The 26,398-nt window shown below is 41.8% G+C and overlaps 1 protein-coding gene across 9 annotated transcripts in view; it reads right to left on the bottom strand.

Annotated features, from left to right (window-relative positions):
- Nucleotides 1–26,398, bottom strand: part of dlg3 (discs, large homolog 3 (Drosophila)) — a 63,016-nt gene that overhangs the window by 24,020 nt on the left and 12,598 nt on the right. Inside the window, exons 1-8 of one of the 9 annotated variants that reach the window (XM_049762152.2) lie at nucleotides 20,758–21,880; nucleotides 6,190–6,243; nucleotides 5,345–5,395; nucleotides 5,072–5,196; nucleotides 4,702–4,871; nucleotides 3,856–3,992; nucleotides 3,462–3,606; nucleotides 1,351–1,513 (exon numbers count right to left, since the gene is read on the bottom strand). In XM_049762152.2, coding sequence (XP_049618109.1) covers nucleotides 1,351–1,513; nucleotides 3,462–3,606; nucleotides 3,856–3,992; nucleotides 4,702–4,871; nucleotides 5,072–5,196; nucleotides 5,345–5,395; nucleotides 6,190–6,243; nucleotides 20,758–21,147 — 1,235 coding nt within the window. In that variant the 5' untranslated portion in view covers nucleotides 21,148–21,880. Of the gene's footprint in view, nucleotides 1–1,350; nucleotides 1,514–3,461; nucleotides 3,607–3,855; nucleotides 3,993–4,701; nucleotides 4,872–5,071; nucleotides 5,197–5,344; nucleotides 5,396–6,189; nucleotides 6,244–20,757; nucleotides 21,881–26,398 lie in introns of those variants that run through there. The other 8 variants (XM_049762158.2, XM_049762109.2, XM_049762133.2 and 5 more) reach the window with 8 other exon arrangements.

Below are 26,398 nucleotides of genomic sequence, written 5' to 3'. Positions count from 1 at the left end.
ATGATTCAAGACCTCGCGGGACACTCCCCAATGATGATGCTAGTATTTTCAAGTCTTGGGTTTAGGAGGTCAAAGGCACCACACACTGTCCAGCTTTAACTCAACGTCAACTCCCCGTACTGATCTTAGAAATGCAAATCCACATTTGCTGGGCTTCACCAGGTGACTGAACATGTGTGTCTCGTGTTCACGCCAACCACACGGTGACAAGAACTGGACGACAGTGACCGAAAAGAAAACCCATGCAGGACTTGAAACTGGCAACCCTTACATACTGTTTAGCTCAAATTTGACCCATTTTGACATTTGTCAGCAATAATAATGGCCTCAAAGTCACCCTGAAATTTGACGGCTTTTCCTCAAGTGTCCCTAAATATATAAAACCAAAAAAAGAATGTCAATGCAATTCTTTTGTTTTGTCACAAAATGTTTGTACGCTTTCTTCATGTGGCTTGGCTTTGACTTTCAACAGTGTGTTGAATCTACAATACGGGTGAGAATAATGTTGGACCTGTACACAGATGTGTGGACTTTTTATGTGACGGTGGGAGCTTAAAAAAGTCCCAAGAAATGTCTGTGTTCCGACCACATTTGACCTGTTGGTCTTGGAAGAGTCATGGTGGGATGTTTGAAACAGTATAACGGCGTAAAAATGATTATACACACTAAACCTAAGGAAGGGAAGTCACACAAAAGGTCAAAAGGTGCCTTGACGCGGGTGCGAGATCTGCACCTTTACCTTTCTCACAAACATGGATTAAGAACAGCCATTCATTTATCAGTGATAGTTTTTACCTGAGTCAAAATTAATCAAAACATGCAACTCGCACAGAAAAGGAACAGTATGTAAGGGCAGAGAAACTGCTTTCACAATATGTGTTGTGACACATTTGTTCCACAACAGCAAAAAGAAACCAAAAAAAAAGAGACCCTCTGCCTCGATCTCCAAGCAACCTGTGTGCTTGAAATCTTTGCAGTTGCAATTACGCGTCCGTGGGGGTTAAATAATGCAAAGGGAGGCAAGGTGGGAGTCATCCAGCCACAGTCGATGTACTAGCGTGCTCTTCGTCCTCACTTGTAGGACCCTTTTAGCCTCCTTGTAGGACAACAGCATGTGTTTAGTGAGGTGAAACTGTCCACTAGTAGACACTAGTCACCCACTGGTAGCCTCTTGGACCGTACTGGCAGCAGCAACATGCCCACTGGTAGTTTGGCCTGACTAGTAACACGCCGAGACATTCTACCAGTGCACTGAATGGTCTTCCTAGCAAATTACAAATAGCGTACTAGCACATGGACCTTAAGCTGGATGCCAAGAATAGAATAAGTGCTTTCCATGGAGCGACTTACCTGGTGAAGTCTTCCTCGCCGAGCATGTGCCGGGGGACAGGCGAGTACCTGGACGGGGTGACCTGGGGCGGCGGGTAGGGCGGCTTGGGCTCCATGGCACCCATGTAGTTGTGGCTCACGTGGTTGTCCACCATGGTGGGGAAGGCTGGAGGGAGGGCCAGGCCAGTAGGGGGAAAGCAAGAATGATTACACCATAGGGCACACAGGAAGTTAGTCAAAAGGAGGAAGACATTTTTTTTTTTTTAATAATTGACGCTTTCAATTAGTTTCACTCCATGCTATAATGGAAAAGTAAATATAAAGAGTTATATGTTGTGTGTTAATTGAACACAAACCACATCACTGTTTCAATGTTAACACAAAGTGCAATAGAGGGGCAAACAAAGCGAGTATTGATGTAGTAGTAAAGCTTTAAACAACTATTTGAACATGCCCTGGAGCAACAGAGTATTTAACAATAGTCACAGGCATTTATTATTCATCCTTTACTACACTTTAGTTGTGATTAAGTCCACTTTAAATCCTGATCAACTGAGCATGTGTGACATGGAGGAAAAGGCCCAAAAAACAAATACAGTCGCAAAGCCAAGTGTGCTTAGTAAATGGCTTGTCAAAGAAGAGTTTGGAGACATTTCGCCTTGAGATTGTGGGCTCCCATGCGCAGGTGGGATGTGAGAAACCGGCCACACTCAGTAGGAGGCAGAGAACTAAGCTTGTTGCTGTGGGAAGAATTGCCTGCGTGTGTTTGCGCGTGTGTGTGCGTGCGTAGTGTGTATAATAGTCACGATGTGGGTGTCTTGGGCGTTTTTGTTCAAGAGAGCAATGAACCAGTGCAAGAAATTCATGCAAGTTCATCACTCCTCAAGATAAAAAGACAGCATTATATTATTAAGAAGTGTCACACCATTGTGTTATGTAATGTGAGATTTATGTAAAGTGTATTTGTAGAGAAGTGGGTCTTTGTTTACGTAGTAACACATTTGGAGATGCTATTTTTTGTCACCACTTGGTTAACATAGTGTTGATACAATCTCATTGAATTGCTCCAAGAAATATTATTTCGTTATGACAAATAATGTCGTTTTGTTCATTTTTCTATACTTCTATGGTATAACAATAAAAGACTCGTCCACTAGATGGCAGAAGGTCCCATTCGGCTAGTATTGTAAAATGACAAATCCTTATACAAAGCGAAATTACACATGCAGACCTCCATTAAGGCTGATAATTCCTAGTTTTTTTTTTTTTAAGATAAATAACACTATTATATTTTACTTTATAAAATAAACATATTAATGACATATAAATATAATTTCAGAAATTAAACACACAGACATGTTTTTGCAGTATAATACAAACACATGGAGCCAAAGACAGCTCCTTAGTAAATTGCAGTGGCAGCAGAGGATTCTCCACAGAGGATAAATAATATATGCCTGTGAGTATTGTTATATGGTGAAAGGGGCTTTCATTTGTACAGCTCTTTTCTACCTTAGCGACTCAAAGCGCTTAATCACGGTTTGCTCATGTACCTGATGACGCAGCATCATGAGCAACTGGGTTCATTATAGCCTTCGTGTTGGGGGAGGATTACTCAACCACTGAGCCCAATAATGTCTGTTTCACCGCTGTTTACGTATGTTGTAAATATCCGTTGCATGAAGTGTTAAAACACCACAAAGCTAGCCATTAGCTCGTCTATGAGGTTTTACATTAAGCTACTTAGAGTTATGTGGTTTGGTTTCTTAATTTATATAGTACCTTTTTGGTTCATTTTTGCATGCTAGTCAAAGCAAAAAAAAAATGGCTTGTATGTTGAAAAACTCTTTCTGTCTATTTGATTTTTTTCCATTGAAATGTACACCCCAGACATGAATTGAAACACGCGTGGAAAGAGGAGTTAATAACAACCTCGTTAGACATAATATTAATACTATTACCACCATTAATATAATTACTCCTGTTTCCAAGCGGCTATTCAATATTACATGTTATTTATTTTATAATCAGTATAATAAATTGATAATGAGTCAACAATCAACGATGTGACAATTGATTACTTTTGTGACTATCCCTAATATATAAATGAAGACGACGAAGTAAATACGTACTGCTGGAATAGTCGGGCGGGGCGTACATGTCATTAAGGTGCACGGGTCCCGGCTTGGCCACCTTGAGGTAAACCATATCGGACGTGTTTTTCAGTGCGGCCACCGCCTCTTCGTGACGCACGTCCTGAAGCACGATGTTGTTCACCTGGAACAGAATACAAGCCGTAAGAAACCTCCGGTCGGGGTACACACGTATTTTAAATTTGCATCACTCGCAACTAAAAACTCGTAAAAAGCCTTTTCCCGTGTCGCCCCAGCCAACGCGCTCACAGCTTCAAGTGAGATTCAGGGCATATTGCAACTGTGTGAGAGAAGCCCACAGTTTGGCTGTGTTGGTGTGTGCGTGGTGAGAAGAAATATGGGAAATATATAAGACACATGAGGAAGGTCTTACAGCAAGCAGGCGATCTCCCGTCTGCAGCCGTCCATCTTTTTGGGCGGCTCCCCCTTCGATGATCTTAGTGATGTAGATGCTGTTGTCACCCGGGATGTGCTGATTGCCGATTCCGCCGGCAATGCTGAATCCCAGTCCTGGAATGTTGACGTAAAAATCGTTTATCATTGGATGGATGGATGGATGGATGAATATGTAACAATAATTTTCTGACGACATGATTCTTGTTTGAGCTTTCAGAATTAGGAGGGAGAGCTGTAATATAGTATTATTTCAAGAACAAAGAAAATATTATGAGAGAACATAATTTAGAGTTTATAAAAGAATAAAGTTCTAATATTAAAAGAAACAAAAAATGTTAGAAAAAAATTAGAATCAGAATCGCTCTTTTTGTCGTTCTACACAGTCCGTCAAAATTTGAGCACTGCTCTGTTTGGTGCAAAAAGCAAATTAAAATAAAAGGACAAGATAAAATGTGAACATGTAAAAGGATAAGAAAAAGAATAACTAGTATTTAGTACTAATTTTTCTAGGAAAAAAAATTGACAATCAGTTTTTTCAAAAAACACAAGTTAGAATTGTATTAAGAATAATAAATAATAATAAAATCAATGGGAATATTTGGACAACATTATCATTAAAAGAATATATATATAAGAAATTATATAAAGAAAAAATAAGCAATGAGACAATATAGAACTTAATATTGGTTGGACCGTAATTAGATATATTTGATATATTTAAAGAACTGAAGGAGAAAATAATAAAATCATATAAACATGTTCAGCCTTGGGAAGCTTTTTGACATTTGCATTCCCGCAGCTAAAGTGGTTGCGTGTGCGTTACCTTTGGGCCCTTTGAGCAGGTTGACCTCGAGGATGGTCTCGGGTGGGGCCTGCCTTCGCCTCACCAGCAGACGCACCACCGGCCCCGCCTCCTTCAAGGCCTCCACCGCCCGACTGTGGACCACCTCCGACACGTCTACGTCGTTCACGCGCAGCACGCAGTCGTTAACCCTGCGGATGTGTACGAGGAAGCCTTACGTCGTTGTGTCATCGCTACAAATGCTGCAGCCAATTTCAGTGATGCACTGGATATCACACAAAATAGTAGTAATGTTACAATAAAAAAAGTTGCAATTTGACAATGGAAGAAGATAACTTTAAGGAAAAAAGTAGTCATTTCCTGATCAGACGTGAAGAAAAATCTGTGTTACCCGAGTCTCCCGTCCATGGCTGCCGCTCCTCCCGGAATAATCTTGGTGATGAAGATCCCCGGATCGTCAGGAATGTGCGGATTATCGATGCCTCCAGCGATGCTGAAGCCCAGGCCCGAATTCCCCTGAAAAAAAATGAGAGACTAATGTTGCAAATATTCTCATCATTTTAGAAGAACTTGTCACTTTTCAACAAAAACACATTAAACTGCTTATAGTAGCTGCAAAAATTCCATCGTTCAATGACCAAGTAGTCATATAGCACTAACTTACCCTTTCCAGGATGATCTCCTCATACTTGTACATGCCATCGCTGCCGTTCACCTGTGACACAAGAAAAGACAAAAAGCTACTTAGCAAGGCTGGCTTGTATTAGGCCCCCCCGTCATACACACAAGTTCATCTTCAGTTTAATTAAAACATGGGAAATTCTTTTGTAAGTCAGCACAAAAAAAATCAACAGTTTTATCACAGGACAAAGAGGATAAAGAATATATGCCTGCCAGAGTTGTATTGCCTTGTTGTATTGGCTATTCAAATATCCCTGCCCTCAATAGTCCTAACGACAACAAAACCGATGCTAGTTTTGTCAGCCTAGCTGTGGAGTCTTGCATTGTGTTAGCTTGAAGCTCGTAGACTTTTATGGTTGTTGAATCCACATGGTGCAATTCTCTTGGTTTCATGTATTGCTTGTCTGTTTTTTTTTTGTCTTGTTACTTCTTGTGTTGCTCAGACTTTAAGCAAAACAAAATCACCCAAACTCGAAAGTTGAGTCACTCGTATCTCAAAGCAGCACTGCACACCAAAACGCTTCAGCAAAAATTCTCACATTTTTAACACTTGCAGTTTATGCTCAAATAAAATCGGATTTTGAGTTTATTCCTCGTCTCGGCCGTGACACTAAATCTGCAATGGGGAGCCCTAGCAAAAACAAAAGGCTGGGTTAAAGGTCAAATGTATAATGGATGTGGATGTTCACATGGCAAACGTCTACACACACACACACACACACACACACAAACGTGGAAACGGACTATGTGTGAGGGGGGAGAGAGAGAGAGAGAGAGAGAGAGAGAGAGAGAGGGAGGGAGGGAGGGAGGGAGGGAGGAGATACTTACATAAGAGGCTGCATCAAGTGAGTCTGCGTTGACAATGATGGGGGGAGGGTTGGCCTGTGAATATGAAGAGATACACATTATCTCAGCAGATGACGGCGGCTGCACACCGGACGCCATGCGCACGCACACACATGAGAAGGTGCGGGAAGGTGCGAAGGGCTGAAAATGACCACAGGGGTCCGGAGACCGCCAACAAACACAAAAGAAAGCGCACACACACACACACACACTTAAATATGGGGCAAACATTTGTGCATTTTATTCGAAAACTATAAAGAAAAAAAGAGATTTGTTTCATTGATTTAAATAGTTTTGACTTATAAATTTGATTTATTCTAAAGACATTTTAGCAAAGTAAAAAAATGCGAACGTGACTCAATCTGTTAATTTATTGTGACTAATTACATTCAGAGATTGCGGGTTCGATTCTGGCTCTGACCCTCCCTGTGTGTTCTCCCCGTGCCTGTGTGGGATTTCTCCAGGTACTCACTCCTGTTTCCTCCCACATCCCAAAAACATGCATGGTAGGCCGATTAAGCGCTCCAAATTGCCCGTAGGTGTGAGTGCGAGTGCGGATGGTTGTTCGTCTCTGTGTGCCCTGCGATTGGCCGGTAACTGGTTCAGGGTGTCCCCCTGAACATTTTACTGTACATTTAACATGTTTTCAAATTCTGATTCCATCTGATTCCAAATAAATCAGCATTATGGAGTGCAAATGATGATGACAATGATGATGATTTTTCAACAAGCTTACTTTCAGCTCAATCATAATATGATATAATACGATGTGATGCGATATATGATGATTATATAATTTTTCATAATAGAATAACTAAAAATAACAACATCATACTGAACATTGTATTAAAAGCAAATAAATGTACACGCATGTAGTCTCTATTTTCAACTGTGCTATGAGTAGCAGTCAAAAGTCTGGAGTGACATTTAATAAATCTTTGACCAGTGTGTGTGTTTGGCGTATAGAAAATAACCGCATCCAGTGTTAAAGATGAAAGAGGTCATATTTATGGCTGAAGGTCAACACACTTGTATGCTAAACAAAGAAGAGCTCAGGGGAGAGTCTTACTCCTCTGGATACATGTGAACCCCCCACATAATATCTGATGTCAAAATGGAATTAGAATTCAGCAAACTTCACAATACTAGAAACAAATACTCTTTGGGAGTATTAAAGATGATAAAAGTAAGTATGAAAAATATCTGAATTTCAAGAGAATTGCAACAAGGTGTGTTGAAACACAAATTGCATGTTTGTTGTCGCAAAACAAAACAAAATGAACCAAAAAAAGTGGCACCAAGTGCATCATGGGATTTATAGTCAAGAAATAATGTGGGAATCAGTCAATCCAGACACCGAATCGAGACATCAGTAAGATAAAACAGCCGTCTGACACAAAAAAACACAAGATAATCTCAGCACAAATAATCTCAACATGCGTTTGTTTAACATTGAGCAAACAAATCAAGTACCTAGGATTAGACCGGATTAGCCCCCCCCCCCCCCAGTTCTTAGAATGGTCATCCACATTTATCTGTCGGCCGCCCTGAGGAAGAAGAATACGCTCAATTTGAAAGCATGTGACTAGAGAAGTACCAAATCTTAGAACACATTTTTGGCTGTCTGTGCTCCAGTAAGGCCATCGAGGACCAAATAGCAATTTACGGCATCTGGATAATCCTTTGATGGGAAGTAGGCTAAGGATTACAGAGGTCAAGTCAGCGGCATTTCACAGATTGATGCCAATCCAGGTTGCACATGCGCCAGGCTGCACACACGCTGGACGCATTGATCTAAAAGCCTACATCAGAAATCAATCTATTTTTTCTAGATTATTGCCAAGTAAATTGTAACCTTAATCCTCTAACACTGACTGCAACTAAAATGTGAACGGAAAAGAAAAGGTAAAGAGCAAATCATGGTAACATGCAAAGGAGCTAAGCGGGTAACTCTAAAATTTCTAACAAATTTACGAGATTGCAGGGGTGTTAAATGGTTAAAAAAAATTACATGTGCAATAAAAATCCAATGGTAGTCCACATGCAAGCCTCATAAGAACACAGAAATGCACAACGATGCATAAATAATAGAAAGAGTCAACTTTACATAGCGTTAACCTAGTGTATACGTGGCAAATGTGTGGTTCACTCTGGAGACGGTGACGCCACCCACAGAAGTGAATGCAGGGCACAGGCTTCATCCCAATTGTTAAATAATCAATGGGTTGCCATGGCAACCACTGCCTGAACACAGCATTGGCCAGCAGGCCTACTTTGCAGCATCCCCCTGCTGCACCTCGCTGCTCGCGGCACTTTTTTTTTTTTTTTTTGCCTTCCTGCGTTTCCTCTTCACGTAGATGCTTCAACTCAAAAGCTTTATTTGACAAAATCTTCATTCATATACAAACAGTCATTATTTTTCATCATTCTGTCACTCGTCAAGCTCGTTCAATAAAAATCTTCCCAGAATTCCACGTCTCATGTCATGAAATTCCCATTAAAATGAATTATTCTTCCATATTTGTGAACTGATTCAGACCATCTACAATTTCAACTGCTCTTTCAGGACATTCTAGGAACCATTTTTTATATTTCTAATATTGCTGTATTGTTTTTATTTCTTTACAAATTTTACTTGACAACATTCCCAAATCTATGCATGAATGTTAATAAATGTACATATTCCATATTCATATTACGTATTCCTCAAATGAATAAAATAATTTATTCAAAAACATCCAACTTGAAATTGTTCCACTCTTTCGGAGCGCATTCACGCCAAACTTTTCATTAGTCCTCATTACTAAACTATGTAAGCATTTCACACACGAACCCAAACTATATCATTCTATGTATATATTATATATTGACATTTCAACACTTCAGTGACTTTTTCTGACCCCCCCCCCATCAGTTTCTCAGTAAGTCAAATGTACAGTATTTAAACAGCCCTAAATCTCAAAAGAGTCATTTCTGATCACAGGGTTACAAATATTAACGACATCAAAGTTGCCAGGTCTTAGTCACAACCAATCACGGCTCACCAGTTTTCTGAAGCTGAGCTGTGATTAGATGTGACATGAGACCTGGCAACTGTGATGTCATTTTCAGTCGACAGCAAGTGACGAAATGGTTGCCCCCTGAGATGGATAAAAAACGAGTGGATTTTGCTGCTTAACTCATCTTCCACAAAAGTCAATATCAATCAGAACGCTGTGCTTAGACTAGTAGGGGAACATATAACATATCACACTGTAAAGCGCATTTTTGGGTCGACTTCCTTTATGCGACCAAATCCTAAACTAAACAATACAATATCAACCGCTAATCCAAAACTAACATGTAACACAGTAACGGTAAACCTTAAAACTATTGCGACTTTATAACACACACGGAGGAGCAACACATACTGTAAACCAAAATGAAATGAAAACCAAATATTGAAACAACTAAATGTTCAACTAAACCACATAATAACAAAAGTCCGCGAGCACAATGCAGCGTGTATTGTGAAAGGCCATAGACGGGCTACGGGACATTAGCTAAGATGCTACAATAATTATTAACCTTAAAGTAAGCGCTACTTTAAACTCAAACGGAGCATACAACCGTACTCACAGACATATATACTGTATAATCTCTCGGCTGCGGGGAAAAAATTATTACTCAAGGTTAGTAGTAGGGTACCTTCTCTTCCTCTTTCTTTTTTATATGATGGTGTGCCATGAGACTTTTTCCTTCAGTAAAATACAATATGCACCTTGGCTCGATAAAGCTTAGGAAACACTGATATATGATCGTCTATAGTCAGCGTTGCTTGCTCACTTGGCTGTCATTGGCCCGCCGCATGCCACGCTGCAGTCCAATCAATACCGACTTAATTACCATGCGGCCGACATCTCATTCACGGCGCGGCGTGGAGGGGTCGAGCGGCTCAGGGGGATGCGGCGGCGAAGGCCTTGCGAAAGGATGGGTGCGTCGGTTGTCAAGAACAAAAGGCGCACTAATGAGATGATACGCTGAGAATCTCTTAACCATAAAGGTCACCGGCTTCCTTTCCGTCTCTGCCGCCGCAACACGTGCGCAAATCAGCTATTTATTTATTCCAATAAGCAGCCGCGCTGAAATTAATTACGACGACCGTAAAACTGCTCCATTAAAGCTCCAAAGTTCTCCGATAGGATGGCTGTGATTGAGCATTGTGACTGTGACTGTCGCCCCCTCATTGACCCCCCCCCCCCCACACACACACACACGCACAACCCCACAAGGCCCCACCTCGTCTTCCCCAACACAACACACATCGACGAGAGCGTAATTAATTAATAGTCCGTCACAGCTGTTGGCAAGCCGCCCTCATCTTCATGCGGCGTTGCAAACGCACGCTGTGGCTTACTGGATGGCAAATGTCACCTTCAAGGGAAAGAGAAAAGGGAAAGTCGAGAATCTGCCTTTTTTTTTCTCTGGAATGTAGGTCTATGGGTGTTGTGAAAAAAAAATAGTCCAAATGTTGAGTAAAAGTTTTTTTTTTTCTTTGTTTATGTGCCTGTGCTAGTTACATAGAGAGGCAAGAAAAACTATTAAAATCTCTTTCACTAGATGGCGCAAGGTACAATTGACACGCATAGCCGTTGATATTGTACAACAGAATAATCGCTAACTAAAAAGACCCAGATTTCTTTATTAGCAAAATGTTGGCAAATTTGTTACTTGTGCAAAAGTTGTATCAATTGACGCAATCCAAAAAGGTTTCATGTTGTCTCGATGCTGTAAGATAACGGCAAACGACTATTTTTTGTCTTTGGAAGGCGAGTTTTTTTAGTGGAACACTAAAACACAAATCAAAGAATTGTGAAGCACAGGGGTCATACTAGTTGTGTAAGGCAGACATGTGTCATCCTTGTATTTGAACAAATCCAAAATTTGCGCCCATACAATGCTCTTGATCAGCACATCCGCAGCCAGGACAGTGAGTCACAGAATAAGATTTAGCACATCAACGCGGCGAGACATCGGTGACATCACACCATTCCGCCCTCGCCAACATGGGAGGTCAGCGAAGCAGGGTCGCCTCCCTCGCAGCGCTCGACTCGTGTCACATGACTTGAGTCGTCGGTTTCCGGACTTGATGAATGAAACACAAGCCTGAACTTGAACAAGACTTGCCTGCATTTTTAGATTTCATTTTGGCAAATGCGGCGCTGAGCTGCATCCGATGCAATGAAATGAAGAGCACGAAAAAAGTGGCAAAGAAGGTATGAGGGAGCAGTAAAATTGAAAAAAATGGCCAACCATTGGCTTGAAGGATATGATCCAATTTCACTTGGTAAGTTTGAATTGGATTATTTTAATGTCTTTGCTCTATCTACTACGTATGTCAGTGATGTTTCAGGACAGCTAAAACAAGTAACAAGTACAATTAAATTGTGTCGCCACCTGCTGATTTTCACACGGCGGAATGAGTTCACAAAGAAATGCAGATTTCACACCTAGTACTATATTTGTGAGTAAATTGATTTACTACAATATATATGGGGTAGCTGGCCTTGAGATTTTTGCACTGAAAAATGTGCCTTGACTCAAGAAGCACTGACTTGCACTATATGTCTACCATTTTGAAAAAAGAAATGAAAGTCAAAATATCATCAACGTTTCTGGCAAATCAGACCGAGTCGTTCTTCACAGTCAGTCCTTTTGATCAGGCTGATGAGAAGAGATTCCGCTGAGCGCATGCACAGCTTGGATTTGGCTGATTACATAATTGGACATTTTAATGGCGAATATTAATCCGCAACAGCGCATATTGGGTTTTATAAGCGGGCTGATCGGGATCTGCGGGCTCTCAGCTAACAGAGCGGTGACAATGAAGCTCTTGATATCCAAAAGTCCCACTACTGTGCTTCATCGTCTGTTCGGCGTGTACATATGTATCTGCCAGCACATTTGACCACATGGAGAGACCCTGACAACACCTCTCGCAAACCCACGGGTAATTACTTAGCTCATCCATTTCTCTTCCTCGTGCCTCCATTTTATTCATGCTTTCCTTCCCGCCCTGTCGAGCAGAAGTACAAAAAAGGACTCTGGGTAAAGATCAACCGATTGTGCCCCTCTAGATAGTCTAAGTGAAAGCAAAAGAGTGCAACCTCTGAAATGTACTCCAGAGTTAGATTTATAAGTCTAGCTTCAAGTAAAAATAAAAAAATCAACTGGACTTGGTAGTTATGGTAATGGACTTGAGTGATGTGTCTTGAACTACATGACACGTCTTAGATAAGAAAGTCGGTATTAAAGCGGCTCTGTTAGTTCATGTTCAAAATCTAGTCCTCGCTAAGACAACCTGAACGGCCTTGTTGCGTTCAGTTTCATGTCCTGAGAAGGACCGCAACTCAAAAGATAAACAAGTACGGAAGTACGGAATCTCAATTCAGAAGGAATGCAAAATTAGGTTAAATTGCCAGTTCGACTAACTGATAGCAAACATTAACTAAGCAACAATGAAGTGAGGAAATGAAGAGAATGGACCATTAAAAAAAGATATATGTGATTGCAATCACAATGTATCATGTACAATGCGGCTTGTGTGCAAATTTTGCTTACTTGATTTTTGCCATGCTTGTTGAAGCTTAAAACTCGATCCCTGGCCACCTATTTCACCGCCACAAATATAAATATCAATGCAACTATGTGCTTCTGGCCCAGTGAGCTGGACATGTCGCGGACAAATTATCCGTCCAAATTGTCAAGCTCGCATTCATCCAAAATCTCTGACAGACAGCCTGTGACGTCACTGCAGCCTACGTCAGAGGCTCAGAATATTAACTCTGCTCACCGGTATGTACATGTACGTACAGAATTGAGCGGATGAAAAGACCCCGCGGAAGCCATGTTCAGACAGAGAGAGACCATCATGAGGTGTAATCATGCATGCTATTAAACTGGGATTGCTTCTATTGTCCAACCCAAACAACAGAATGAGGAGGTTTTTTTTTTGTTGTTTTCCCCCACAGATTTTTTTGACCCACGACAGCCCTGCTATATCGGGATTTGTCGTTTACGTCACGGATTTTACTTAGCAAGCCTGTTTTTTTTTTTTTTTTATGGGTTTGAATTATTGTCTGAAATGAATGGATCACCCTGTCTTATAATGTTGCTGTTTTGGAAGACTCTGTGATCATCGACTATTTCTTAATGATGGACAAATGATAAATTATTCAAGTAAAACAAAAGGTAAAAATCCGTACTGATGGACAAGTCGTACGTCTGTGTAAAAACCCTCCCGACATGCGTAGTGAGAACGCTGAGACGCAGCGTGTTGCTGCGGTCGCCGATTTCTCTCCGAATCCAGACCGAGCATAAAAAATGTAGGAGGGGGACGGAGGATGGGGGAGATGACACACACGCACACACGAGAGGCCAGACCAAATGGCTGAAGGGCTGCTTGGATAATGCATTAGACAGAGATGGCACTTAAAACAGCAACGCCAAATTGTCCTAGGCTCTTCTGACTCTCACACATACGCACACACAAAATCGAACCTCCACTCAACCGACACATTTTTACCCCAAAATAAGTCAATGTTGGTCTCATCCAAGCCAATGTCCTTGAAGCATAATGGCACCGTGCGCATGCACCATTGAATTAAAGATGTATGCATGAGTTCACGACAAATGTTGAAATGTGTGTCATGTACTTTACACTTGCAGCAAGACATGAAAAATGCAGTGGGGAAAACTGCCAACATAAGTTTAGACATTCCCAAGCCGTCCCCGCTTGTTCAGGAATAGCCATAGTCAGTCTTTGTTTTTTTTCCCGGAGAGTGGATGGATGGATGGATGGATGGATGGATGGATGGATGGATGGATGGATGGATGGATGGATGGATGGATGGATGGATGGATGGATGGATGGATGGATGGATGGATGGATGGATGGATGGATCCATCCATCGATCGATCGATGCACGCACGGATGGACGGATAGATGGATGGATGGATGGATGGATGGATGGATGCATGCACGGATGGACGGATAGATGGATGGATGGATGAATATGTAATGATAATTTTCTGACTACATGATTGATAGGATGGACGGACAGACAGATGGATGGAGTTAGCTCATTTATGTGACGGGGCCCAAAAAGCTCTTTCATCATCATTTGTCTCGTCAAAGGTGCATGTGACAGGATTAAACATTAGATCCCTTCCATTTACATTTTTAAGGATGTTAAACAGCTAAAGGCTCATTTGCCCATGCATGAATTCCATTCCACTGTGAAGGCAATCGAATTTGAATAACTGTTCAGAAGGTACACCCTAGACGTGTGTGGTAATAAATAAGATATGGTCCACTTCTTGTTCCACACAGTAGAAACTCCAAGATGTATTACAATTGAAAGATTGAGCTTCGTCAAGAAAAAAAAACAACAAAAAAAAACAAGCTTGTTTGGAATGAACCCGAAGCTGCGATGTTTCTTCTCAATGTTCTGCCCTGACCGACATACGTACGAGCTGATAAAATGGCCGGATGAAAGTAATAACAGCCTGAGCAGCTAGCCACACACCCCCACAAAAATGAAGAGGAGTCAGAAAGCTTCAGGAGCTCTCCACTCGTATCGATTGTGTGGGGGACGTTACCTTGCAGAGGATGCTCGCCTTTGGCTCACTGCAACACAAAGCGTGGCGACTTTTAAGCCAGATTCAAGACTCAAGCATGAATCTGCATCTATTGCCCAATACACAACTCTTTCTTTTAATTAATAGCCACATTACATTTAACTCTGGCCCACAATTCCACCCAAGGTCCCTTGAGCGCAGCTCATATTCCTGCGGCCCTCCATCGCTGATTTGGGAGCCCGCCGTGGCGTCATTTTACTGGGCTAGTCGCTACTGCATTCGGCAAAATAAAAAAATAAAAAATAAATCCAATGAACCACATAAAACTAGCAGGAGATTAACAAGTAACAGTGCCCTCCCTTCTGTTGTCTGGCAAGGAGGAGGACCACCATAGGATCACACAAAGCATTTACTTTTATATGCTACCAGCGGATTGAGTTGTCCGTGCACTCATGTGCCTTTTTTTTTTTCACCAGTAAGACCTTTCAACGCACGAGCAAAACGGCTCCAGTGCAATGTTGTGGCAAAGATGTCATTTTCACGACCACCTCTCACACACACTAGTCAAATTCTGGCCTGCGGGCCAAATCTGGCCCACCGTGTAATTATATTTGGTCCGCAAAGACAAAGTGTGCATCGAGTCTGATTTTACGTGTCTAATTAAATAGCAAATTAACTTTACCTAAAAAAAAAAAAGAGATGCTGCTATCAATTTTATTCCCGTTAATCTTTTTAAAAATGTGAACAGGTTTTGCTAATCTTTGATTTCAAAACTAGTTCTTCATCAGTTTTTTGTGTAGCCTATACTACAGATAACATGAATGACAATTTAAGATGTTTTCTTTTGTGTGTATTTTTGGATCACAATGGAAAATTTCAGCACTTGCACTTGTGAGTCCTTGGGCCACTTTTGCGAATGAGCAAACAGAACGTCGTGGCGTAGTCATAGGACTTCGGTCACCTCCGAGGTGCACTGCAGAGGTGCAACGTGGGAGTTAAACGTCATGTAATGGTGGCACCAACCACCTAGTGTATGTGTGATTCGTTGTTGTTTGTTTTTTTTTCCTCTTGATCACAGGCTCGCTTCTCTTTATTCTCGTGGGTCTGGGACACTTTACTTTTAGGCTAGCTAAAGGTCTCTGTCGGGCAACCGTATGTGGGCACCTGCGTGTGGGCATGTGCATTTGCACGTCCACTGTGGTGCATGTCATCATATCATTTGCGGCCGTAGAGAAGAAATGGAAATAGCAGATTTCTTCAAATGGAAGTCTCCACCATACCCTGATTTTCTCGATTTTACATTAGCCCTCAAGAGTAATAGTTCTCAAAGTGCAAAGCGAGTCTGTCATTACAAGGGTTAGAATTCCCGTAACATCTATGCTAACGTCCATGCTATCATCCATGCTAATTTCTGTTCGGCCATCGATTACGTTTTGCATTCTATAGCATGTTGGCATTAGGATAGCAGATTTTAGTTAGAGTGATGTTTAAGGGAAAATTGAGGATGTTGACAAAGTATTTCCTTCTCTTTTTGTGTGAGGTGTCAATTGGATACAACGGTTTTAGTTTGCAAATCCTTCGAATGGCATCTTGCTAGGATTTGAGGTGCATAGCTCAACATCAACAGGTGAAATGCTAAGTAATAAAAATGTCTTCTGAGTTAATGTTGCTGTAAAATATTTCTACAAGTCGATTCAACCCGACTCAAATGTATTTACAGGTAGGACAATGTATTAAAATAAATTGACTGAGTCTATTGTGTCAACCACAAAAATTGGCTGAAACCAAAATGAAGGGCTCAAAACTAAAGTTATCATTTTTCTTTCAAATACTTTTTGCAGAACCAATGCTGTGTGTTTCTGCAGCCCGTCATCACAAAATAGGCTGAATCAATCACCAACCACTAGGAACCACAAAATCCCAGCAAGAGGTTCAATCTTCAAACAATGCAAATCAGGACAGTGTTTAAAAAAAAAAAAAAAAAAAAAGAAAAAATGACAAGACTAAACTGCGCAACTCCACCAAGGCTGACTTTACCAAACTTGCATCTTGCTTAGAAGCTGTACCATCAGACTACGTGGAAGATGGAAATAATTGAAAAAACTAAATAAATAAAAACTTACTAGGATCAGCAGCAAAACGCAAACACCTAAACATGACAAGCTTGTTTATACTCAAAGGTGGTGGTTACAAGGAAGGGCAAATCGCATCAGTGCGGACAAAATCTCATCAGACGGAAGGAAGTACGCGCCAGTGACACCGACAACTTAATGTGACTGTGAAAGATGAGCACGCGCTCTCGCACGCATTTCTGATCGAGGCCTTCAGGCTTTCACGTGGTAATCACCTATGGGAGCGTTCAACACGGAACGCCCACTGTGCCTGTGAATTAATCGAAAACCATGCCACGTGCAAACACAACGGAGGACCTGTAATAAACAAAAGAGGATTTGGGAGAAGAGATTGAGCCTGTCTGGTTATACAGAAAGAAAAATATAGGAATGAAATCATGAAACCATTATGCTTAATGTAGTTTGAATTGAATCCTATCGTTTGTGACTTACGAAGAATTTTGTTGAAATGGACCAAAGAATGTTTAAAGGCTTTACAAGACTCCATTTGCAAAAATTGTGGGCTCTTCTTTTTTCTGATTATTTAACCTTCTGTTTTTCATAAATAGATTACTTTTTAATAGACAGCAATACTTTGACTGACGAGTGTCCCGTTTTTATGGTACTTGAGCTAGTATGTAGCGCATTTTTTTCGTATGTGTTGCGAGACAAGATTTCAGCTTTGAGCAGAATTTGCGGATGCTGAAAAAAATTAAGGCAGTTGTTTGAAGGTCTGACATCTATAGTGCATCAATTTCTATTTGTCTGTCTTTGGTGTTTCATATTATGTTAGCATCAAGCTAGCAGCCTTTTGCTATTGTATGGTTTGGTTGAATTTGTTGATGTTTAACTTTAATATTTTTAATTCTGTTTTGTGATAAGCGATGCTTCTACGTGTGCTCAAGGAGCAGTTCTTCGAAGGTTTACAATGATCATTAGATATGCTTATTTCCGTTAGCCTGTCTTGGAGGTTTCAATGTTATCTTAGCATCAAGCTAGTGGAGCTGTTACAATATTGTTTGATTGAAAATTTTGAAGTTCGCCATACAATGTTTAATTCTCTTGGTAAATAAGGCTGGGCTGTCATGTGTGTTGAAGTTTCAGTGGATTGAAAGTTTCCCATTTTGTTTTTTCAATTATCTGTTCATATCAGACTCTCAACATCAAACAAAGCATAACATTTCTTATTGTCATGTTTTACAGTGAACATCACTTGGGATTAACAAGCAGGGACAATTTGCCTGTTATTTGAAGAACTGTACAGGCAAAAAAAAAAAAAGTCTCATTTTGATTCACAGAAATAAAGAAAGAAATAATTTAGGCAGTGTGTTTTAGTACATTTAAATTTGGTTTCAGGACATGGGAATGCTAAAACTATCAATACAATGGATTTAAACGGAGGGGTTCACTGTCCATCGAGGAGGAGGCATTTTACAAAATGACGGAGCACAACAACGTCAACGGTGTTATCAATTTCTTGCTCAGAGAATAATGTTATTGCATCCTGTCGCATCGGCCACACGACTTGTTATGAAAGCAGTGGTATGTGCTTGGGCGTGTTTGATTTCTAGCTCGCTCTCCAGGCTTGGTAAAGGTTAGCCGAAGAAAAGAAGTGTGTGTGTGTGTGTGTGTGTGTGTGTGTGTGGTGGTGGTGGTGGTGGTGGTGGGGGGGGTGTTCCTTCCTGACCACGTTTCCCAAGGATGAGCATTTTGGCAGTGCGGGTTCATTCTGCTCGTACACCGTTGGCTTGGTTTGAAGGGACAGATGCTCGTCTACCCTGTCAGGGGTCCTCTTTCTCGGACAGCACTACCGACTCCCTCCTCTTATGTAACCCAACAAAGCCAGCACAACTACCACGGCCGCCCCCTCGCCACTGCCTTTATTGGCTTATTTCTCTTGGTTTCCAAGCCCATATCGCCACACAATTCTAGCACTTGACTCGCATCGTCATGAAATGTCACGTCGGATACTTGCTCTATGGAGTTTAGAATGGTCCAATTTTCTCGGTGCATGTTGGATGACATCAAGATCAGGTTTTCAATATGTGAAAAACTGAAGTACATATTGTTATCTCTATCTGCAAACATTTTGGTGACTAGTTCCTTAAATAGGTAAGCGATCATAATGTTAAGGATAAATATTTATCCTAAAAAAAAAATCTTGGGCTATGAACAATAGACGAAAGGTGTACATATGACTTGGGCGACAGTAACAGTGTGGCGACTGTGAAATGAAAGCAGAGTCTAGATGGGGAGAGGGGAGAAAAGGCACCGCATTTCCTTATCTCTATCCAGGCTGCGTCTCTGCTCAGGGGCATCATTGAAATACTCAGCCTCCATTTTGCCCCTGTGCTGCTGCTGCTGATGATGATTCTTCGCCTTCTCACCTCCTTGCTTCTACTGCTACGCAGCTTAAGATGCAGCGTAGGACGTAGAATAAATAAATAAATAAATAAATAAATAAATAAATAAATAAATAAATAAATAAACGACGATGCGGCGGCTCCACACTACGTTGCCACATAGTCATGCATGGCAGGAAGAAGCCGTTCCTTGAATCTCGTGCTCGACAAGCGCAGCCCTTCCCCCCACTTGAGCTCACACACATGCACGTTGTTTAATTAACGCTTCCGAGGCAGCTTCGGCTCTATTTCGTTTTAACCCCCCCCCCCCTCTCCTCCTCCTCCCCTCAACTGTGATGTCATTCATGTAAATACACTCGGAAACAAAATGTAACGCAAGGGTTTCATTCATAATGTCTGCTGGATGCATGACAGGCTTACAGGCGTGAGCATTGCGGAGGACACGTTCATTAAATCGGAATCCTTGCTGTATAAAATGGAGTCCATCGATACGAAAGCAAGCGATGGCATCTCCATCATCTCAACGGAACGAGACGCGAGGCGACAGTCAAGTGTTTCCGTTACCAAGCTTGTGATGAGACATTTTTACATAACTGCATTCCTGACAAAAAAAATGCACCATTTTCTTTTTGGGCTCTCTGACACTTGAATCAGCACAGAAGCCCAGGCGTATTTCAATCTATAAGCATTAGTCATCAAATGCAAAAACATGATCTACATGTGTGCACTCAAACTGGATCAGTCCTGTTCTGTCCTTCCCACACTGCTGCCTTCTGCAATCACAGTCATTGGAAAGGCTGAGGGGTGACAAAGTGAAAAGACTACTCTACATTGTAGGTGCTTTACTCGACAGTACAGCTACATTTGTATGTGTGTGTGTGGGGGGGGGCTTAGCATTTGAGATGCGCAACAGTGATAACAGACAATAAATGGCGTTAAACAGTATGGAGTGAGTATGTTTGGAGTCTAAATTTGAAAAGGGTTTAATAAATGGAATCATTCCCTAAGACAAGGCCGTAAGCATCCCACAATCTTAGCGAGTCTAGACTTAACAAATTGATATCACAATTATTCCTTACACCAAGGCCCAGAGAAAAAAAACCCTCAATCTTGGATAGTCTGTCTGAGAAGAGGGTTCCTGAACCAGAACCAGAACCATTCCCTACCTCAAAGCCCAATCATAGTAGCCAATTTTATCCAGTCGAGATTTGAAAAGAGCTAAAGAACAACCATCAGAACCATTCCCTACACCAAAACCCAAGGAAAAAGGCAATGGAAGCTCATCTAGATTTGAAGTGTGAACTAATCACATTCCATTCTCAGCTAGTCTAGATTTGAAAACAGTGAATGACAGTAGCAGGCCCAGAGAAACACTCAATCATAGCTTGTTAAGCAGATTGAAGGGGAGTTAATCAATGGGTATCCAGACCATACCCTAGACCAAATCCCAAGCTTACCTGTTCATACCACTCCCGATTGGTGCAGGTGCACTCAGGCCACCACCCTCCTTGTCCACTTGAGTTGTTGCCATTGACTTTGGGCCCCCCTTTGGATTGGCCCTTTGGATTGGGGCCTGCAGGCCCACCGCCAGACATCATCTTGCCCTTACTTCTTCCTAAGGTGCCCCCTCCTCCTCCTCCTCCTCCGCCACCTCCTCCGCCCATGTTGCCTCCTCCTCCAGAGGCCGGAGCGGGTAAGGTTTGGCCTCCTCCGTACCCGGGCGGGTATCCGTAGGGCTCGGCCTGCCAGTCTCCTCCATAGGCGGGGGCGTCCATCCTGCGCAGGGCCGCCATGCGGGTCACCTCATAACATTCTGGGCACTTGCAGCAGTGGTGGTGTTTGTGCATGCTGGCTGGGCGGGCGCTGGGCTGATGTCACACGGCGCCGCGATGGGCTAAACGGAGCGCAGATGCCAGCGGAAAAGCGCAGTAATCACAGGAATTTGAGAGATTTTTTCCCGCCCTCTTTTGTCAAATCCCGTTGCTCTCGGCTACTCGGATGCGAAGCGGCGGGGGGGTGGGGGGTGGTTGATGGAGAGGAAGAAAGAAAAATACAAAATGGGCACGGCGTCTTTGTCCTCTTGACGTAGAAGATCAAATAGTGAAAATATTGTGTACGATCACAATCAGAGACCAGCCCCGATGAGATGAGAATCCTCTTGGTTCACAGTGATGCGCATATAAATTCATATATATGGATATATATATGGATATATATGTTTTGCTTATACATTATATATATTTACACACACAAATACATATAAAAATATTACTATAAACAGACGAGCACAAATACGGATATGTACAAGGATAATTGAATCTATATATAAATATCTATAAGCGTGTGTACAAATATATATAGCTATATAAACAATATGTATAAATAAACAGTGTCCTCCAATGGAAAAAAAATCTTGCTCTTCGACCCTCCTTGTCTTCCGCTGCGGTCGAAATCTGCTCTTCTTTTTTCCCCCTGCGTTGAAAAGGGGTTAGTGCTGCTTCTTCTTCTCCAAGGCTGCAGAGAGGAGCTGAGCTGTGATCGCCTCTCAGCCAGCTTGCCCTAGATGTGGATTATTCCGAGGATGTGAGCGGGCAAGGGAGGAGATTGTGACGAGAGAGAGCCAGGAGGGAGGGAGGGCGCTATGGGGGAGGTTCAACGACGTAGCAGCATCCCTCTCGCCCTCAAAACAACCCAACCCCCCCACCCCCACGGGCTCAGCCAATCGGCTGCAAGTGCAGCCATCAGCGGCAGCGGCGGCAGCAGCGGAGAGCCGTCCGCTAACTGCTCTTAAAGGGCCAAGTGCACCTTAGCGTCACTGCTATGACTGAAAAAGGCCCACGTGTGAACGCACATATGTAGGATTGCAAAAAGTGCACGTTGATTATTTTCACTTTTTGCTGATACTATGTATTCTTGTCTGTCACAGCCTTCCAATCTACTACCAATAAATTCCCACAGTATATTCTCAATATTACCAAGTTTAACTTCCCATGGAAATTGACTGGAATTTTTCCAGAAATGTATTGCAAATATTCCACCCTTTGGCAACCCTACGGTGTATACGCACGCACGCAGGCACACACGCACACACACTCACACACACACACGCACACAAAATGAGTCAATTTCCTTCAACTGTCTTGTTAACCATCTGACACAGGAAAGATTAGTGAGCATGTGTGTCGGTCTAGAAGCCTCGTGCGATCCGCTAATTGCTAAAACTAAGCCGCGTATTTCAAACTCCAGTGACCCCAGTAGAGCCTCCCCCAAATGAGTTGCTTGTCACACCTCTGAGGTTGTCCTGGCTTTGGCCACACCTTGGGTGTCAACTGTACAGTGTATTTTATGTTTTAACATCAAAATGTTGAAACAAATGGTATAATTTTGTCAAACAAAAGGATTATGATTTATGGATGGGTTAAGGTCAAAATGATCACAGATGAACTGTTAATTGTAAATCTTCGAACAACTGCAAATCTTCAAACAACTGCTCCTTCAACATACAGACAGAATACAACAATGAGCACTGCAGTCTTTGACATTCGTGATACCGCCAATTTGCTGATTTTATTTTTAACCTATCCTCGGCTACCCGCACAAACGTCTACATACATATGTATACAGAACACATATCACGGTCTTCTCGCTGATCTGTGGTAACAACTATGACTGCAGCTTAGTAGCCGACCTTCTTTGCCGACATGTTGTGACAAAACGTGGTGCTCCACTAAAAGCATAAAAATAAATTTGGACTTGCTTGTGTATTTAAAGACCCATCCAACCTCACAAAAAAGACCCGCAATTTAGTCATAATATTACTCACGGCATCCAACAAAATTTTAGCTTATATAAGAAGGGCATTTTGCGGAAACTACGTACTACACGGCTGGCACGGCACTACACTACACTGTGCGGTGGACCTGCGTTTCAATAAAACAAACGTAATATAAATCAATTATGAAGTTACTCTAGACATGTACGACCGATACCACCGGAAGGCAGAAAAGCACTATTTTGTCTGAGTAGAGCGCCGAAACTCACATCAACATACTTCCTTGGCACAAAGACTTGATGCGTCATGATGGTGGCAAAATACTATTTGGGCCAAAATTAACCTCATAAATTCACCTCAACATTGTTACTTAGCACCAAAGTTTCAGAAGATGGCACGTAATTAAAGCTTTTGTCAAAGTGAAGCACCTCAACTCACTTCAACATAGGTACTTGTGCCTCAACTCACTTCAACACAGCTCCCTGGCACCAAGATGAACATGAAGCTCCTCAACTCACTTTTTCAAGAATATGGCCCTAGTTCGATATTTTGAACGTGTTTTGTAATCCCTTTTGATTTAAAAATACTGTCACATTATTTGAGGAGGGGAGGATTTATTCTCATATTAGATTCTTTAAAAGTGTAAATTTGCAATCAAATCGTTTTGACTTTAAGGTGACTTTTTAAATTCGTCATCATTTAGGGCTACATGTGGTCGTCATGTTTGATTGGTGGTGGATTATAACAAAGGGATTATGACTTTCATTCCTCATTAGACATTCACATCATAATATTAGCACAGATTTGTACTTTTAAACTGAGCAAAATGCATCCATTTTATGTGATGACTTTTTTTTTCCGCAAACAAAACAACTTTATTCCCAAAAAAGTTCCGCTTTCCAGTCAAGCTTACTGCTATAAACCGACAGGATCTGCATTGCAGTCCATCCAGGAGGCACACACAGCAAGCTGCGCCACACGAGTAGCTCACCTCTTTTTAATGATATTGTCTCACCGCAACCTACAGAGCTTTACCGAGTAGCGAGAGTGGAACTAAAAATCAAGAGAGCGCAATCTCCTTTTCAGATGCATGGATCTTTTTGGGGTTTTTTTTGACGGCAAGACACACGGCTTCAACGGAGCCAATCAGAGCGGTGCTGGGGCGTGGCTTGCAAAGCAGCTTGAGAGGAAGATGTGAGCAGATTGATCACGGCACGCATGATTGCAACACTGGCAACCTTGGCCTGGATCTGGAATGTTCTCTGCCCTTATGTATTTTCCGCTCAACGCTGTCAGATGAAGAAGCATAGTAATATACTACATATGTATCCGCACGGTTATATAACAAAAGGAGTGAGAGACAAATTCAAAATATGCCTTGGTTGGCGTAAAACAGGAGTGATGGAAGGATTTTACAATGCCTTATTGCGAAAATACAGTCATCAATGATTAGCCAAAATTTGAGAGTAAAGGGCAGAGATGAGCGGCGCTCTGATCAATTAGCCGATTTCGGTCAAAATGTCAATGAATACATTTTCATTTGCGGTCACAAAAAAAAAACGATGGCATCAAAGGTCTGCTAAAAGTTGTCTTATCCTGTGTAAAATTTCTCCTACTAATTACAAGAATAATTTTACACACCTCAACAGTTTCTCATTTTTCTGTAGTCACCCATAAATAATTTTATTAGGGTGATTTTTTTAAACTAATTTTAACTTGGTTTTATTATGACAATGCTTTATTTTTGTGTTTTAGTTTTATTGTATACAGATTATTTGTCAAGTGCAAGGAAAGAAAAAAGGTAATTTACTACTGGATAATAAAGTAAACTACAATTCTCAAACAACTGTTTAACTTTCCTTCTCCTGTACAGCAATACCAAAATAAACGCATTTAAGATTAATCCCGAAATCATGAATGTCATGACATACATTGACTGAGAGGAAATCAAACAAAAATGTTCACTGTACTGATCATTTTTTTCAAGTCTTTTCAATAGAATTTGTTGTTAATTAACCTGATCCTTACATCATCCATAACTGTTTAAAATAATGGCCCGTAAACTCCCCAATTTTTTCCAAGAAAAACAAAACGCTGAACCAAACACTGATTATTTTACATTTATTAATAATGTCATTTCAGAATTCCCGCTCACACCTATAAGTTGGAGCAATTTAGAGTGCTTAATGAGTCGAAAATGCATTTTTCTAGGATGTAGGAGGAAACCAGACTGCCTGAAGAAAACCCACGCAGGCACGGGGAGAACATGCAAACTCCACACGGGGAAGGGTGGAGATGGAATTGAACCCGCACCCTAACCAGTGCTCTACCTATTATTATTATTATTATTATTATTATTATTATTATGTCAGTACCAGCATAACTCAAGGGGCTTCTGTAAGTGTTGACCACCTGCCTGCGACCCATTTTTGATTCCAAACCAAAGAGATGAGAACCACCGGTTTATGAATGGCAACAATAAGACGCATGTGCCAGCTAACTATAGCTAGTTACCTAGCAATCTTGGAGAATTGAAACCCAGCTAAAGTGTTAGTCCCAATAAGATTTGACTGACTGGATGAATCCGAGTGAACAATGTGGGCGCATGACCAAGCTATGCTTTTTAAGATGAAAATCCTCTTGTGAGACTCAAAGCTGGTTTGTGAAACGTGCACAGCATTCACCTCACGTGCTTTTCTGTGCAATCTGCAAGCCTGCAGTCTCTTATTTTTTTTATGTGCACACAAACCTTGATGAACAGCGTGCCCAATTAAACAGCTCGGATCGGGGGCGCGGGAGTGGGGGCAAGCGCTCAGTGATTTATCTTGGCAAAATGAAAGCGGTGACCTGTGATCCAATGGAAAAAGACTTTGGTGTGTGATTTATGGCACGAGGTGGACGGAATTATCCGGCCGCTCTTCAACGGAGACATTTCTCCTCTTTCTCCACTCGTTGCCTGGCGGGCAAACGCCGCGCAATCCGCTCAGCGTCAGCTTCCCTTGTTACGTAAACCCACCTGGATACCATGGAACACATGCACCTCGCGTTCACGCACGCACGCACGCACGGGTATCGTAATATAACCCAACCCCCGCCTCTCCCCCCAACCAACGCAGACTGTTGCATTGAGTCATTGTGAAGCATTTCTATGACAAGCCATGTGACTTACTCCTTTGTCACCTGACCGGATGCGACACCTAATAAGGCAAGTCGGTAGTGAGGGTGGCTTAAAGGGGCAGCTCACAAGCTTCGGAAAGGGTGAGGGAGGATTTGAGACTTGTAACTATAGAAAGCCACTTGAGTGTTAATTTTACATCCCTGATGTC

This window comes from Syngnathus scovelli, chromosome 1 (assembly GCF_024217435.2).
Source record: "Syngnathus scovelli strain Florida chromosome 1, RoL_Ssco_1.2, whole genome shotgun sequence".
Lineage (NCBI taxonomy): Eukaryota > Metazoa > Chordata > Actinopteri > Syngnathiformes > Syngnathidae > Syngnathus > Syngnathus scovelli.
This window is presented reverse-complemented; position numbering and strand designations above follow the sequence as displayed.